The 18,833-nt window shown below is 40.6% G+C and overlaps 1 protein-coding gene and 1 long non-coding RNA gene across 2 annotated transcripts in view; one reads left to right on the forward strand and one right to left on the reverse strand.

Moving 5' to 3' along the window:
• The first annotated feature begins 583 nt into the window (after positions 1–583).
• Positions 584–18,833, forward strand: part of samd10b (sterile alpha motif domain containing 10b) — a 32,392-nt gene continuing 14,142 nt past the window's right edge. Inside the window, exons 1-2 of the mRNA XM_061273013.1 lie at positions 584–812; positions 14,525–14,709. Coding sequence (XP_061128997.1) covers positions 800–812; positions 14,525–14,709 — 198 coding nt within the window. The 5' untranslated portion in view covers positions 584–799. The remainder of the gene's footprint in view (positions 813–14,524; positions 14,710–18,833) is intronic.
• LOC133150467 (uncharacterized) lies at positions 13,236–15,009 on the reverse strand. The gene is made up of 3 exons (XR_009713775.1): positions 14,883–15,009; positions 14,499–14,689; positions 13,236–14,103 (listed from the first exon to the last, which is right to left on the reverse strand). It is a non-coding gene; the product is annotated as an uncharacterized LOC133150467 (long non-coding RNA).

Below are 18,833 nucleotides of genomic sequence, written 5' to 3' on the forward strand. Positions count from 1 at the left end.
CCAAGGGGGGCGCGCCCCACTATTTGAGAAGCACTGTCTTATACAGCGGTTCACTTATTTTTGCCCAACCACCAACCCATTTCTATACTGCTTTGGGTTGTAGGTGAAATGAGACCTATCTCAGCTGACTTTGGGTGAGTGGGGAAACTTACAGTGTCCGAAGATATAACCACTACACTCTGTTTATCGAACAGTACTGTAATAATTTTTTTTGCAATATTCTGCAATATTGCAATGTTTTTAAAAGTGAATACAATTTGCAGTTAGCAAGACACACCAAGTCAATGCACATAATTTGTTTTGGCTGCATGGCCAAATAAAACGGCCGGATCTGGCCCGCGAGTCTTGGGTTTGACACCAGTGCTTTAAGTTGTGCCTCACCAAAAAAAGATTTTTTTTTTTTTTTATGGGTTTACATGCACGCGACCAGATTCCACAGCGTTGCTTTGTATTTGACATTCTTTAAAAATATGTCAAGTATTCAGCTTCCCATACTTGGGACTAAAAATGAAAAGCGTGATGGAGAAGAAAGTGTACTGTCGTGACCTTTCAATCTCGGGGCAGTCAGGTGCAAAGAGGAGGCGGAGCTTCATTGCTCACCGCCTCATGTGTGCGGGCTGCCGGCTTGTGTGACAACAAATGGTCGCGGGATGCGCGAGTGCAATCCGGCTGTCCGATCGAGAGGACTTCTTCGCCTCCTCCTGCACCGTCCACACACCCCCACCGTTCCATCGCTCCGGGATCAGAATGGAAGACCCCTTGTGACAGCACCACGGACAGACCCACGCTGAGACCGAGCATGGCCGTGGACGGTAGGCGCGTTTTGTCTTGACGGAACCGGGTCAGCCCCAAGCCAATATCATACTTTTTCTTCTTTCACACGGAATGCAATGTTTACGCCAAAAGAAAAGTGAAAGCGCCAGGCTAGTGAGAGGCTGTAATATTATTGCGAAATACAACAAATATGTAGACACTAGAAAGTAAACGGGATAATTATAAGGCGGAGTTTCCTGTCATGTTTCACAAAATTTGCCTGAACTTTTTTTTAATTTATTGACTATTTTTAATTGTATGGACAATTTTAAATGATTTAAATGATTTCCCTCACCTGAATGGGTGGCATCCAGTATTGAGTAGAGAGATGCAAAAATGAACTGGCTTTTATTTGTTCTCCATTCTTTTGTTTGGCTATAAATAGAGATCAAGCATGTGTTCTTCAGTATGAATGAGCTCATAGCAGTGAGGGCTTTCTTTTGTTGACACACACAAAATGTGAAATTTCATGTGAAATATCAATTTGAATTTACTTGAAATGAGAAAAAAGTAGTGTTATTTTTACAGAATGTCACTGATGATATTGTGGTACATTAACCTGACTGGGTGCCAGCAATGTTGGTCCAGTTCATGCACAGTGATGTTTGGAATATTGTTATAGAGACAGACGCACGCATTCAGTACTGTTGACCAATTCAGGGTGAAGTTTAACCCTGTCTGAAGTCAGGCTCGATTTCTCCATAATCCTGAAGAGGATAAGCAATATAGATCAAGGATATTTCAAAAGCCATTGACATGGGCCCCTAAATTGAGCCACATGTACTATTTTGATCATTAGAAGACTTCCTATTAGCTAAAACAAAAAGTGTTCCATTTCTCCTTCAAAAAACAGGATCCAAATCATTTTATTATTATACTTGCTTGCAGTTACAGGAATTGCATGACAACCCGGAATCATTTGAAGACTTGTAGACCCTTGCAAAAGCTACTCGTGTATTGCTCACACTAATGCTATGGAGTCTATTCTGAATTACATGAAGCACCACCAAACAAAATGTCTCAAAAATTATGCGCGTTATATTGAAATGAAATACTGATATGGTGCCAGTGGAAGAGCATTTATTTGTTCTACCTGTCACAATACATCACTGTCATTGGGTATTGGTGGTGATATGTCTGATTAGTTCTCATAGAATCCACCAATATTACCTTCAGGTAAACAGATGGCAACACTTTTTTGCTGAGGAATTACTACATCCACCAGACTCCTCATTCTTCTTCCACTTGTTGTCAAGATCCCAAAATTTTGACTCTCATTGAATATTTAACATTTGACATCTCAGTCACGGTCTATCGTAACATGAGATGGATGAGTGATGGCAATGAAGTCAAATAGCACGGTGATTTCACCCCCATCATTTCTCTTGTATGTCAGTTTTTATTGCTTGTTTGACAGCCCACATTGTTTAGACATTTGTAGCATTTCATTCATTGATGGAGGATTTTTCTGTGTGAGTTTAAAATGTCCTTCTGTCTTTGAATGCACCTCGTGTTTGGTGCAGATTGCGAGATTAGTGTTTAACTGCTGTTATGATCCTCTCCGTTTTATCAATGAATCACAGAGATGCGGTATATTACAAAGATGGCACAAGTGATACGAGTGATCTACTCGCTTTTACACCACGCACAGTAAATACAATGCAAGTGACAGTTGGAGACGGAACCGGCTGGTCAGCCACTTGAAAAACATCCAATCAACTGTTAAATTGTCAGTCATTTCCCCAAATGTTTGTACTTGTTTAAATCAAAAAAAGTTTGCGTTTTGTATTTTTGACCAATATTTGGTGAAAATGAAGACATTTTCATCACAATTGTAAAATGTAACAGTATCAGCGAATATTAATAGAACAAGGAACAACAAACAAGAAGTGGAATCAGAGAAATAAAATAAAAAATACACAGATAGGGGCAGATTAAAATGACTAGACCATTTTAAACAGGTGCATTTTGAATTGTTATTTGAATTTCACGCAAGAGTCTCTCCCTATGCGGCACATGTGTGGTAAGATGAAAATACTGGCAATAGAAAGACAAATAGTAATAGGGCTCCCACCATCGCCTGCGTTGATAAATGTGTGCATGGTCGCCCTGCCTATGTATTTGAACAGCAAATATGCACACTCAGCTATTTTAATGGTGGAATCATTGACATTATTGGATTCCAAAAGAAAATCAACATAAAGCACAAACAAGATAAATGAAATGGAAAATAATTTCTTTGTTTTATCCTGCACATGGGAGGGGGAGGGGGGTGCAGGGAGGGTCCACACTCCCAGCCTGCCTTGAATGCACGTCCTCGGTATTGATTGCAACTTACCAATTTTTCACTCTTGACTAAGCTCACAGTCGCGGCCATTTCCGCATTGATTTTGGGGCTACCTTGTTTCAAGCCTTGATGGAGGCACAGTACGTGCTTCGTAAGCACTCTTTTGTTTGTCATGTTGTCGTCATGCTTGTGCTTGACTAGCTGAGTGGTGTTTGCTTCAGGCGACTTAACATGAGTGAGGCCGAATGAGAGCCTCTCTCAGCTCGGGGGTATTAATATTGGTGAGGAGTCTGATGATTGTTTTTCAGTGTGTCTCTTATCAACTGAAGGTTCATTAGTAATACAGATGGCACACAAATTCAAGTACGGGCACTTAGTCGAACACGGGCTATGTTTTAATTAATCCATAGTTTACTTATGCGTCATTGATTGAATGCTCTGGGCATCGATGAAACATTGTGTTCTATTTAACGAATGGGGGTTAGTTTAAAAATCTTGCAAAATGTTTTTCACACGTGGCTGAGTTTTGACATGTAATGTGTAATGTATATTTACAAAATTGGTGTCTCAGTTTTCTCAGTGATACACAATGGAATATTATATTCTGTTATGCATCAATAACAAATTTCTATTTGTTAGATGGGGCTTCTATATATCATACGTATAGGAATGAATTTACACTTTACATGAGCCTTGCCTATAAATTAATGAGACATTACTGCCTGCCGCACATCAAGTCCCTTTATGGTTGCTTCATAGCTATACACAACAAATTGTGTAATTCATCATGTCTTTTTTTCCTTAATCGCTCAGGATAACTGGCATGCATTCCCATAAAAGTATGCACAATGCCACCGGACATATGGCGGTCAAAGCCTAACGTGCTGGACCTTTTGTTTCAGAGGAGGGCTCCATCGCTCATTTCCAGCAGGATTATACTATACATGTGTAAACGTGTACTTGTGTTGTGTCTTCACTCACACTATGTGGGCCTAGCCAAGCTCAGCATGCGAGCTTTTCAAGATCTCTACTATTCCTTCCAATGCATCTTGGCTTGCTTCCATACATATGTAAAATGTGCACGCTCGCACGCACACACGCACACACACACGCACACATTTACATCGGCCTGACAGGCCAGCATGGGGCCAAGCACACAGCTTGATTGAAGCACAAATTAACCCCCCCCCAACACGCCCACCAAGCCTCCGTGTCAATGAGACTAAACCACACACTGTCTATAAGAAGTGGATATTAACTTGTCACCGTGACAACATCTGCAGCTTGTCATGCTTGAAGCTTGGCATTTTGAACAACCACGTGTTTATGGGTCATTAATGCCTATTTCTGGCTTGTAACGTGATAGGTTTAATGTTTTTTTTTTTTTTTATTGCATAGATGATGTTTAACCTTCAGGACTAAAGGTGATAAATGTCCTTTGCATGTTTATTTAGGACAGTAGTCAACTCTTTAGTACATTTTCCACTTAAAGTCCCACTAGCGAACCTTTCCGTTCAAAAGCAGTCATATCCCCCTCTTCGTCGACAACAACTCTCGAGACAGTGGCAATAGAAAGGACCAACTGGTAAAACTGAGAATTTTGTCAAAATAATGAGAACCCCAAAATAAATTTGACATTTAAAACTGCTATGGAATGTAAACTTGGAGTACGCAGGGCTCGAAGCTTATATTTTGCCCAAGTTGCCCTCGGGCAAGTTGGAGAAAATTTTACTTGCCCGAAACAAAATTTTACTTGCCCAAATTTTTTTGGAGTGGATTTTTACTTGCCCGACACGGAAACAAGCTCTGCTGGTGCGCAGGCGCAGAAGAGCCAGGGACGGGTGAGGGAGCATGCATTTAATTACGAAGCGCTTTGCCGTTATCAATGTATTTCAGACTTACACGAGAAACTAACCGCTCCCTAGAAACCAAAATGTCGGACCAGAAGCGGCAGAAGTTGCGAGAAATTATGCACAAAATCGTCTTTTTACAGCTTGAAAACATGGTATTATGGCAGGGCAAGTTCGGGCAAGTGAGGAAAAATTCTACTTGCCCGTCTGCCATCGCTACTTGCCCCGGGCAATCGGGCAATCGTTAGTTTCGAGCCCTGGTACGACAGTACAATTTTGTAAGATTTTCTGAATCTATTTATAGATTTCACAAAAAAATAATCCATGACTTCTAAAATCTGGTCTCAGTTGTTATGGACCCAAACGTTTATCATCACGAAAATGGAAAATAAAGAAAGCTGAGAGTGCAGCTTTAGGATGCCTGCCATATAATATTTTGAACGACTCTGCAATAACCGGCTTGGAGTTTACTCTACCCTGGGCGACAACGCAGAGTTGGATTTTGGTAAAGGAAGGTTGAAAAACTCTTGGAACTGCAAGTCATGTAGTTGTGTGCATTGCGGCCTGTGTGTGTTTGTGTGAACATGCAGATTAAGTAGAAGGGCAGCCAGCCAGCACCCCAAGTGGGTGGGAGGATGGGGGTAGGTAGGCGTTGTTGCGGGCGTGTTAGTTCAACAAACAAATGCACCCTTTGTCACTTTCCCGCCTTGCGTTCCAGCCCCATTTGCGAACAACGTCCATTTGGCCGATCCAGCTCTGACAGCAAACCACCTTTTGGTCTCTGTCGTCAATCGTAATATGGTGAAAATCTTTTACTTTACGTTGCGAAAATAGACAAACCAAATACTTATCATGGAGTTTTTTTTAACATTTTTTTAAAAAAAGAAAAGTAACTTTTTTGAAAAAACTAAAATAAACTAACAAAGCCACCCTAAAAAAAATAAAATAAAAAATAAAATCAGAATGAAATAAAAACAGACTATAATTAAAATTCCTAAATTCTCTTCATATTTACACTGCAAGCGGCTCACTTGCAGGATCTCGTCCGTATTTTCTAAAGAGCGTGCCAGCTACTGACCAAACCTCCGCATCCTCGTAGCAAGTGATATGTTACTAACGTCATCAGTACTGTGTGATTTTAAAAAGTGCAAAAATTCTGAGTGTTATTTTTCATTCATTCATTCATTGTACTGAGCAACCATGATTTAAGATACCAGTGTTTTAAATTGTGAGAGTGGTTATGCAACGACATCCATATTTCTCTTCATTATTATCAAGCACTGCTGTATCTCCATAAAAAATACCTCATAATGGAAGGAATACATTTATTAATAGTGTCTCGGACCTGTGCCACGATAGATGGATAAATCAATCAGTAGATAAATAAATATCTTTCAGGGAATGATGAGGTGGAGGAGAGCAGCATTCAATAAAAATCAGCAGCGGATTAGCACCAATGCACACGCTGAATTTTGGATTCCCGTGGTCACGCTTCAACAGTCTCATCCAGTCTGACCTTGGCGCTAACCTTGGCATCCTCCAATATTTCCTCAAGTGACAAGGCCTCACTACTCGTATCCAGGGCCTGCATCTACGGCTCCGCCAATTCACACCCGTTCCCCCCGGCTCCTTCTTTCTAAATTAGAGTGCTCGTAGGTCCGTATCCAATTTCTCCCCTTTAATTGGGGAGACCGGAGAAAGTCTGAATAGGTGTCGGTACGATGGTAAATGAATACGATAGTAAAAAAAAAAAAGATGCCATAATTTTGAAGGGATTACTAATTAGGTTACATCATGTGAGGATTCTAATCTTAAAGAACTACACCGATGACTCTGACTTTACAGACACACACAAAAGATGAGTGACTCGGAAGCTGCAGTAATTGTATTTTTATTCACAGAAAATAAAAGCTGTGATTTTTTTCGTCCGTCTACACTCGTTGCTCTACCGTTTGTGTTCAAATAGATTTCATTCTAAAGGTTTTTGACAAGATGCTCTTCATTAAAACATCTATGGCATTTTGCATTATGTCTGACTTTATGAAGGCAAAGCTACGCGGTTAAATAAGCACGTGTAATTCTCATTGTTCTATATTGAAATGTAAATTTAAATGGCTTTTCTAAGGGATACGTCACTTCACACTTTACCTCATTCGTTACAGACGGGAGTCGAACGTTGCGAACGTCTACGTGTGATTACTTCTGGCAGGGCACAATCTGCAAAGCAATAAATGAAAAGTTTTGTCTGAGGAGACAAAATAAACAACAAAAACTGAAACTTCTAAAGTTTCACTTGTTGCAGGGGTTGTCTGGAACATAAGCCTGGCAGTGGAGGGTGGTTTACTGGATTGGAGATAATCAAAATGGAGTCTTACTTAAGCTTACAAGAAACCCACACTAATGAGGCTTAGGTTTTAAGGATTGTTAAACAAACGCCTCTCATTTTGACTCAGTTTACCTCTTTTTAATGAGTTTCATCTCTTCCACCTCACAGTCACCATCTGTCCTGAGAGCACGAAAGCCTCAAACACAACATGTCCTCAGCCTCATCGTTGGCCAGATGACTTTCAGCCTTCAAGTTTCAAGGAGAGCAGTCGGCATCCGCCGCTTCCCTCCATTTGCAATCTTTCCATTAGAGTCTGCTAATCAAACAGTCTAATTAAGTGTGGCCTTGTGTGATAGGGTGCGCTTGCAGCTTCCCACTCTTTGTTAATAGGTTGGCCTTCTCCTCCCACTAAGTGCTGGGGGTCACTGCAGTCTGTGCTGCAGATTGCCCATTAAACCAAATGGCTATTGGCCTCAGCTTCAGTTCTCATGACTCAGGGAGCACAAGTCACATTCATGCACTTGAAAAGCAATCGCAATTGGCTCTCGCAAGCTTAACAACTTGATATGTGTTGGTGGATGGGTGTGTGAGGGACTTAAGAACTATCTTTCAAACTGCCTACTGCTAACCTTTTTCAAGTTGCTCCCGTCCGCTGTGAGTGTGGCAGTGATGAATAGCGGAAATACTGCTTTGACTGTCCCTGTGCCGCTCAAATGGACCCTCAACTGTGTCAACAGACTATCAAATGTCTGTGCCAGCTTTACAGTTGAGGATGGGAGTGTTGTTTCAATGCCCATTAAAAGTGACTTTCTTTAATCTACAGAACTAATTGCTCTCTCTCTTTCTCTCTTCACCCTAAAGATGGAGACTAAGTCGAATTTTTCAAATAATAAAAAATGCAGTTAGCTATCAAAACTTTTCAAATAATTTACCATTGATTAATTGAATAATCGCTAGATGCAATTTTATTTTGCATTAACAACTAGGAGCAATCACACAAGAGGGATTGATTAACCTTTTTGAAAGTAGTTAAATTTCCGGCTCAGTCAATTTGTTTCAGAGTACATGTTGCAAATGTATTATTTTGAGTAATACAAAAGCTAATCACTGCTTTCATAAAAGGGGCTGAAATCAGAGGATTCGATTAGTCTACTTTCTTCTTCTCTTTCTTAGTTGGTACATTCCGCCACCTACTGTACATATACTGTCAATACAGTCTACTCAAGCACACTTGTTATATACGAGTATGTATAACAACACACGAGACACGTGACAGACTGAGAATTTATTTCCGCCAGTGCTGTCTGTCATTTTTAAAGTTTGCCGTCAAGCGACCATGGTCGACGAAATCTTCCCTCCTCATCGGTGCGCAACTACTCAAAAGAAAGCAAGAAAAAGTTAATTGGAGGTAATTACTTTCAAAGAGGCCCCTCTTTTAGTCCATTCTGCAAGCAGCCAATCATATTTTGCAGTGCTTATAAATCCCCTCAAAAGAAAAAAGAACTCATTACCAATTACAGATGGTATTAGCGGTTATTGAAACCGTGACTTTTGAAAACCACGGTTAATCCTGAAAGCGGTTATGAGCCCGTGCCTATTGAGTTCCCGTTGTTGGATTTTGCTCAAAATGACAGCTGTTAAAGCCACTGCATGACCAAAATGTTGCTGCGAAACGTAGCCGAGGTCACAGAGCTGTCAGTCAGAGTTACAGGGGACGCTGTCAACGTTACGTTCTCGCTCCACATTTCAGGTCACTGGTGCTTTGAAGGAGAACACATACGGATCCATAAATGCTCACACACATGCACAAAGTATAAGTCAATTTTATTAATGCATTCACATTGCAGGGATTCCTGTAGCAAAGAGACTGATTTGGATAAAAGTGACCCTAATTGCATATATTGGATGAGGGATGAGTTGTGAAACATTTAGATGGCTATATAAAATAAAATAAAAAAACAAGGAAATGGAATACGATAGAGATTAATGTTTGACTTTATTTGAAGAGGTTAATTTTTCACTTTATTTGAAGTTCAAATGAAATGTAAGTCCTGCGAGTCCCCGGGCTTAGCAGCATCTCTCTTAGAAAGTTAACCGAAATTTTAAATGAATAGTAGCCCGAGGTTTACGCTATCTTAAGATGATCTCATCAGCCCTCCCTAAAAAAAGCAGAAACCGATATCACAATGACAAATATTGGCTCAGATAATCATATGTATTGTCAATAATAGTCTTTCCCTATTTTTTATGCTAGTCCGTTAAGACATGTCTTTATGCGAAACTGCTCCGTGTCACATAAAAAGTTTAAGAGCACTGTTCTGTGCTGAAAAATATCATTGGTAACGATGACGTGGGCAAAACATCTTCAATCCAATCAGAGTTCGGGTCAACACTCACTTGACTACAATGCAAATAGAAAATCACTTGGGGGATCTATAAATTCATCTAAATTCATTTTTATTTTTCAATATTCACTTTTAATTAAGTGATGTTTGCCAGGTGTTTTCATTGAAATGTATCGCGACCAAATTCACGCAAAGACTTAATTAGACGATAGCTGATCTCCTCGAGATATTTCACTCGTGTGTGTGTCTGTGCGTGCGTGTGTTTGTGTGTGTGTGTTCGTGAAGTATAGACGCGGAGAACAGACGTTCCCTCTGGATCGTTTGGCCTTGAAAAAGAAGCTCCTTTCAGCACTTTGCATCTATTGATGTGTGTACTCGTCTACGAGTGTGCAGAAATACTCCAATCCAGGTTGAATTGTTTTATCTATTCCTTCTTAAACTGTCCATTTTTTTCTTCTCAAGCTGTCTCTTTTATAACCTGACATATGGGACTTCAGGACGTGTGAGTGGGCGAGGTGGTGCTTGTCTATCTGATTGAACTGGTTAGATAAGGAGGCAAAGCTATGGCAATTAAGAAGTTCTAAGACACAGAACGTCTTGGTAGTTCAATACTTCTCCTGCTACCCTTCATTCACATTAGTTATCAAGTATTTACAGTCTTGTCATGTTACGGTGCTATAATCCTGATCTCTAAGTAAATAATAATGATATTGTGGTATTTAAAAGTGAAACCACCAAAGCATTGGTGCAGCAAAGGAAATAAAAAGTAATTCACACTCACTAATGTGATTAAAAAATAGTTTTTGAAGTACTTTTATTATAATTGATGAGTGTATGCCATTTACGGGCTAAATATGAATCAAAGTTCTTGCTGTATAACACACTTTTATGCAAAGCTGTATTAAGGTGCAATTGCAATTAATATTCCTTCCAGCTCTCTCTGTGTGGATGCTGGTAAGGCGCTGAGCAGTTCATCAACAAACTCTCTTTTATTCCCGTCTTTGTTTGCAAACCACTCTCTGATCAATAGCCACTGTGTTTGTGTGAACGTGTGTGTGCGTTGATACATTTAGCCGTATTGACTGGCAGCTATTTCAGCCACGCTACATCACTTTTTTCTCATTTGTCACGAGGTCTGTGACACGTATGCATCAATGGCGTGGTGGGCATCGGGGAAGGACGCTCAATATTTTATCGATTGGTGCGCCCCACTGTATGCCATTCACTCAGCAAGCCACAGCATCAGCGCTCCCCATTGATTTATAGTAGGCCACATGTGACAAACCCTTTGGAAGAGAAGTCCATGGAAACAGTCACTTCTTTCTAGCAAGTTTAAGCTCCACCCATAACGATGAACGGCTTTGGACTCGTGACACTAAATGACATGATCGTCTAAATTGTTGGTTTCTCAATGTTCACCAAACTGAGTGTGTTGGATACCTGGCAAGCTCTAGCTGAAGGTAAGTCATGTAAATTGTGGGTTTCTCAATGTTCACTAAACTGAGTGTGCTGGATAGCTGGCAAGCTATAGCTGAAGGTATTTGTGCTGTAACTTGTCATGTTTTGGAAAAATAGTTGAGATCTTGCTGACTGAATTGATGGAGTATGCTGTAAATGCTGTCTAGATGAAATGTTTTTGCTAAACAGCAGTTTATTCACAAAGAGAGTGGTACAAATTGGGGATCAGCAGATCAGTTTGGACTACACTTAAATTTATTCCCACACATGATATATTTTTTCCAAAATGTAATGTGCCATTGTCATAAGTTTCAAACTGGAAAATAAGAAACTTGTTTTATTATACATCAATATTGTACATCAGAACTATTCAACCAACTGTACTACATTACCCTGACCTACACAATGTTGCTGAGATTTTGCTTCAAACTTTCTTTGTTATTGAATTATTCAGGTTGTTTAATTACTCTTTGCAGCTCAAGGGCAGACCACCAGTTGTTTGCATTGTAATGCTCACGACTCCAGAAATAATAATAAATTATTATTTAGTGTTGTAGGCACATATATATATATATATATATATATATATATATATATATATATATATATATATATATATATATATATATATATATATATATATATTTGGATCACCAGACCCTAGCTCAACCGGAAAGTATTTAGTATTCTGATGCTGAATTCTCTCAGGGTGTGGTTGTCCATAAGAATCATAACAAAAAAGCTGAATCCACCTGAGCTCTCAACCCTGCAGTCCATTCTGAGCCACAATTGCCTGCAGTGTAAATACAGAATCCATTTACTGTCCACACACTTGCTTCATTCAGACCCTGTGGTCCGAACCAACGCAGAAAAGAATTATCCAGATGTGTGGCTATCGGAGTCTCCATGCTGTCTTTGTGAGTCATATTCACATATGCATGAGCCTGCCAGCTTTGACTAACACGCGCTTTCATACACAGATTTAGTTGGCCTGTGTCCTGATGAGAGTTGGTGTGTTGTTATCTTCTATCGGCCTGCATTGTGTATGCCCATACATGCCTAGCCAAGTGATAGTGATAGCTTGTGAAAAGTAAACCTCAGACCCAGCCTCCGCAACATTGTGTCGTGTCAGAATGGATAATGGACTGCGATGCATCATGGGTAAAAGCCCGGCTTCTGGGTTTTATACTTATCCCGAAGCACGTTCTTGAAATTGAGTAATTTCATGGCTCATTCCTGGGCTTTTTGCCAGGTATTGAAGAGGAGAGGCATCACAGGTAACCCTCGGCTATACCTCCGACATATTAAAGCTCAAAGACATGTTAATCATTCGCAGATGTACTTGTTGGTAGTTGACACGATTTCTCTGCTGGTATCATAATTTTTTAGTCTGCTTTAACACGTTCTGCGGGCATGAAATCACCTTGTGATGAAGTTTCACCCACTTTTCGATCACAGTTGAATGAGGATGAAAATACACCATCGCACTCTTCCACCAATGCCTGCAATAAAGTACATTATACAACTCTAGCTGATGGCAAGGTTATACAAAAATCCTACAGAAACTGTACTAACCGAGGTAAATGTTCTCTTCTGGACTCAAATGAGTAACGTTAATCGAGTGTGGGTTTTGCCTCGGAACGACTTTCCGCAATGCTGGCGCCAAATTGCTTAATTACCTTTTGCGAAGAAATACCTTTGAGATTTACCTGCCGCTCCGCACAATAGATAGAGTACGCTTGTGCTGCCATGAAAAGTTGATGTGAGGTCACACTTCAGTGGGTGGAGATGCTTTGACCTCTCTACCGTCTGTCTGCACACACATCCCAGCACTCACGCACATGCACGCACGCACGCGCACGTGCGCCAACACCTTGTATATGACTTTGCACTTTAATTTGAGGCTTCTTACCTTCAACTGCGTTTCTTGCTCTGTTGTTCTGTTTTGTGTAAAGCTTTAAAAAAAAATGCATCTCCATTCATTGTCAAATGCGACACCCTGTGTTAATTTATCATGGATTCAGGTAGAGCCCCTTCGGGTCACCCCACATCGGGAAATAAGTCTGCAGATGAGTTTTTATTCTTTGGTAAATAATAGACTTCTTTATAATTCTTCCTGCCTCATTTTGTCCAATAACCATTTTTTAATTCACGTTTTCCTTTGGGAAGTTGTTAAAGGCTTCTTGTCAAGGGTAGGGGAAAATAATTCAACATCAGTTAGCGACAAATAGGACAAAGTATATTTGGCAGTTGTCCAAGCTAATCAAGTACTGAGCGTTGAGACAGAAAGGTGACAGATGACTCGTGATGCTGACCAGTGAAGATGCTAATCACCTCTGAGATATGACTGGCAGTTCCTTCCTTCCATTGTAGTCCTGGCCAAGCGACAGGACCAGGTGCCAGATTTGGCCCCGGTCCACCTAGCTGGCCCACGATGTTTGCAGAGTTTGTTGCAGGTCGATATTTCCAACCCCTTTTCTTCAAAAACTTTTGGGCAAAGAGATTTTTGCTCAAATAAATCTTTTTAGTAACTATGCATTCTTAGTGTTTCCAAACGCCTTGACTCAAAGTTGGGACATTGGTTGGTTTATTAGAAATGATATGCCTAACTACATGATTTGATGGAGTATAGTTTAACAATCAGAATATTTTTTTTCTCGCTGTTATTACTCAGCGATGAATTTTTCTTTAAATTGTCTGTAACCTCTTCTACGAGATTAAGAACAAGTCTATGATAGTCTGCGGCGCGAGTGCTTTATCTTCGTTTTATGACTTCTGGAGCTCACAAGGTCTGGTGAAAGGGCAGCGAATGAGACATCAGTGGAGCGGAGATGAAATGATGCTCATCTAGCACTCTTGTCTCTCTTGCTTTGTCTCGTTCTTTTGTCTTTTTCTCTTCGATTGGCAGGCTTTTAGGCTTGCAGGGCGCTTTAGCTCCACACGTTCCCTCTCCTGTTTCTTCCATCTCAGTCTGACTGGCAGTAATTACACGGGTTTGTCCCGACGACCCAAAAGACCTGCCAGCTACAAAAAGGCAGAGAAAAATTCCGCAGGGAAACAAGGAAAAAAGCAGATGGAGTTTCAAAAGATATCAACCATTCCTGCAGGCTATTTCTCATGTTTTCATCTGTTTATAGCCACCATCATGGCAAAGCGAGCTTTGTCTTGTTGCAGCTGCTGACTGAACAAAGTTGTGATAACACACGTTAGGTAAAAATGGTGTGTCGAGAAATACTCTAAAAAAACGGTGCTCCTTTGTTGTTGGATGGAATGGCTCGTTTACTTATTTTTCTTTTAAGTATCTTTTTGGCAACGTGCAGCTCAGTTGTTCCTTTTTTTGTGGAGATGAATGTCAATGAGGAAATGGATCATACGGCAATTGAAATTGAATCGTTTGAAATGACCCGTGTGTTACTTACCTCTCTCTACTTCTATCTCCTCTCAGCGGCGTCCAGCTTCAGCTTTTGCCGCGCCTCCCTGGAGCACACGTTGTCGGCTGAAGAGCTGAGCTACCAACTGCCACGTCGGTCCGGGGGCAGCAACCTGACCTGGCATGACGGCCGTGGCGAGAAGACAGCTCACACGCGCACCGTCAAACTGCTGCAGCAGCCTGGCACAGAGGGCATCCAGGTACAAATTGTTTTGTTAGATTAACTATGATAAATCCATTTTTGTCTTTTGAAATACTATAGGTCTGATCAAAGGCATGTTCATGAGTAAAATAAGTAATTAAGATTCACCCATTTTTTTGTAAATAATTAATTGATTTAAAGATTCAGCTCACTGCTTTTGCCTATACTTACATTTTTCCTGCTGCTGATCTTACATCAAAAGCATGCAACGGATCTATTCAGATGTGACTTTTATGTTTTTAGAGTCCCAAGTGATAACAAATCTGTCGTTGCTGCTGGAGGTGCAAGTAGAAATTTCCGTTTGCAAAAGCTGGTTGCAACGTTGTTTCCTCCTGCCTGGAGGCAGCAATACGCTTCCCGCGCTCCGCACCACACATAATAGAAGAAGGAGAAACCAAAATCAGACACTCTCCACAGTCCTGTTTTATCATTGGGCATGTGCTACCTCCAACCAAATTGCTCAAGATCAATGATGCAGTCTTTGTCTCTCTATACACTGCAAATATGATTTGTCAAAATACCGTTTAACAGATTATAATTGACAAAATAAAAAAGTAATTCAGACTAACACAAATTTTACTTGTTGACTCAACACAGTCCTTGTTTAAATGGGTTTTAGTGAAGAAAATAGTTTCGGCAGATAGTAATCATGATTGACCCTCAAATGTCACATTCATTTTTAGCTCATAAATTCTGCATTCATAGTATCTGTGTGAAGCAGATACATCAAGTTGTTCTGACCCAGTAGTTGTATTCTATATGTCCAGCAACGTCCATCCCTCGCTCGGGGTTAGCGATGCATCATATCTCGAAGCTGGGGGAAGCGTTAATTGTTTCTCTGCTCTCACCTGAAAAAAACTCAGTCTCACCGCTTGTGACGTAAACACGCTCAGATATACAGACCTCGTTCGCTCTAGTGTGACAATTATGTCTTTTATGGTATATATCCTCGAGTTTGTGTTTTCAGCCATCATCGGCAATTAGAATCTCCTCGGTGGCACCATGGGGGGACAAAAACAAGGTGTCAAAAGAAAAAAATTCAAAGCATTCCGCTCCTTGTTTGAGCCAAAACAGCGCATGACACCATCGGCTCCTTTTCCTGGTCCAGCTGCTCATGTGAAAGAGAGCCCATAGCCCAATGGAATATTCCCACTGGCCTTAAAAACACTTGCAAGCTGTAAGATGTACACATTCTCTGCAGGTTTGTTTAATAATTCATGAGCAGCCCCTCAGCTTTAACAACTAGAAAAGCTTTAATAAAAGACGAGTGAGAAGCTGTTTCCATATGATTACGCAGCGGACGGATAATTAAACCTCTATACCGTGAGGCTTATCGTTTCCTCGTGGCAACGCCACCTCATACATTATTAAAAATAGCTCTCTCTCGAGGTGTGCAGGTTTGTGCATTCACACTTTGTACGCGCATTGCCCGTGCCTGCATTTTCGAGAGTCTACGGGCATGCACGGACGGTGGCAGACTTGTCCCCTGTCTACGTCTGGTGGGAGTGATGATTAGATTATTCTTCATTACACTGTTTATTCACACTTTAGCGCTAATGAGGAAGCAGTTATGTGAAGCCAGCTCATTGTTGGATTTAAGGTGCAACCTTGGGATTCCTCCTGGTCAATTTAACAGTGTTAAGAGAACAACTCGATATAGTACATCTGCATATCTCATACAGAAGCAAATGACCCATGGCACTAATGAGAGTCAATACACATAAACTACTTGTGGATGCAGTGGGATGGCAAACAAGCTTCTCAAACTGTGGTGAAATCTTTTTGCCGGGTGCTGATTTTGCAATGCTGCTCCAATGCCAATTGGTTAACCATGTAGTTGTAATGAAAAAAAGCAACAACAAAAATAGATAGGACGTTTACTTCACTAAACCTTTGACCGAGTGATTTTTCATATTGCTTTGTCGATCTTCCTGTCACAATCAACCGTACATTTAAACCTGTTATGCGTCAAAGAAGACAACAGATTGAGTTGTTGCTTATTTAAAAATATTATTACCATTATTTATTCGGACCTAGTCGGGGGATAAGTGAGAAGTGTGGACCGCTCCCTAGCTCGAGTTCCATCAGGCAGGGCATCCAGCTTAAAGCTTTACCAAGTGATTATGAGGATTCAAGCGGACGTGGGGCGACATCAGGGATCAACTCTAAGCCCCTTGCTCTTTGCATTAGTGATGTATAGGCTGTCCGATGAGGTTAGACTGGATTCCCCGTGAAGCATGATGTTTGCAGATGACATTGTGATCTGCAGTGAAAGCAGGGATAAGATGGAGGAACATTTACAAAGGTGGAGGCATGTGCTGGAAAGGACAAGAATGAATATTTGCAGAAGATAAAACATAAATGGACGTGGATTAGATTGCTAGAGGAGGAAAAGTGAGGCTACAGGAAGAAAAGAGGGTAGAGGATTTTAAATACTTGAGCGTCAACAGTCCAGAGCAATGGTGAGTGTGGTAAGTAGGTGAAGAAACCGATCCAAGCAGGATGGAACAGGTGCAGAAAAGTTTCAGCTGTATTACGTCATCAAAGAGCCTCGATTTGTATGCAGGGAAAAGTTTATGACAGTGATGGCCTGGCCATGATTTATGGATTGGAGACAGCGGAAGAACCAGCAAGAAGCAGAGCTGGAGGTGGCAGAAGATGTTGAAGATCTCATTCAGAGTCACCAGGATGGTTAGGATTAGAAATGAGCTCATCAGAGGAACAGCCAAGGTTAGATGTTTTGGGTGAAAAGATTGAGAGAGTTGATTTCTATTGTTCAGGCACGTGCGGAAGGGAGAGTGTGAATATATCGGTAAAAGAGTGATGAGTATGGAGCTGCCAGAAGAAAGCGCAAGAAAATTTAAATTTGTATTGATTCTTTTTTTATTTGTTTGTTTTTGTTTCATTGACCCACAAATCTCGGATTTTTTTTTATTTTTTAAATAAAGTGTTTGAAGCAACTATGCAAAGATCATTTTGAAAGATGTGATTTCTCTAACCAGACTGTTGTTTTTACACAAACTGCGCCATCCATTGTTTGCCAGATGAGGCGAGGAGCGGGCTCGCTAGGTGACCCCATAATGCTGTGTGACACAGCATGGAGGAGAAGCCTTTTTAGGGGAGCACCCATGTGTTGTCTTATTAGGAGAAACAAGTGCAAGGAAAATTGGCATTTGTAAAGTAGTTTTTCAGACTCCAAGGGTAAAGAAAGGCCAGTCAGGGATTTTTCTTCCATGACTTTGCTATTTTTTTTTACATGGTGGCCCTATTTGTTGTCATTTTCCTCATGCCACTAATAAGCAGAATGTCTTGATCTTAGACTTCTGCTTAATCGAGAGTTTGTGAAAACCCCATCTGTTCCTTTTTCCCTCGACTGAGTCTCTCTTACCAGACATTCTTTTTTGTGTCTCCGGAGGGACCAAGCAGAGGTTGTATGTTGACAAATACCTAACAACCTTTATTTTTTTGAAAGTATGTAAGACAAGTCTGTGCTCGTTGAACGACATCTGAAGCAGCAAGAGATGGCTTTGGTGTCAACAGCGGATGAGAATGAAGAATGGGAAGTGTATGAGATATGCAAGATCATGTATCAAATCATCTGTCACAGTGGGATCGAAGAGACAAGTTGAATCTTAAAAAAAAGCAAGAACTGAACAGAGATCAACTGTCAGCTGCATCAGAGCAGAATCAGATTGTTGTTCACATAAATGTAGACATATATATGTTCCATTTCTACTCAGTAACACGGAAAAATATTCTTCATGAAGAATTTTTTCGGGGTGCAGAAAGGATGCGGAGAATTGCTCACGTGAATTTTAGCCCCGGTTTAGTAAAACTATATGATCCTCATGAAATCACATACAATGTATAAAGAGCAAACAGATGTCCGATTTGGTGACATAATGGAGGTAGGAGGGAGACGAAAAGAAGGATTGAGTTTATTTGACATGTGCAAAATCATAATAGGTGTCTCCAGCAGCAATCACGCATCCAAAAATGAATGCACAATAGATCATGCGATTTAGATTTTTAGCTGCGATCAGAGATTTGCGTCTAAATATATTGTATCTGTTTGACCATGATTGCTGAAAGCATGAGCAAAGGCTGAGAACTATAGTAACG

The sequence above is a fragment of the Syngnathus typhle genome, linkage group LG2 (genome assembly GCF_033458585.1).
Source record: "Syngnathus typhle isolate RoL2023-S1 ecotype Sweden linkage group LG2, RoL_Styp_1.0, whole genome shotgun sequence".
NCBI classification, from domain to species: Eukaryota; Metazoa; Chordata; class Actinopteri; order Syngnathiformes; family Syngnathidae; genus Syngnathus; species Syngnathus typhle.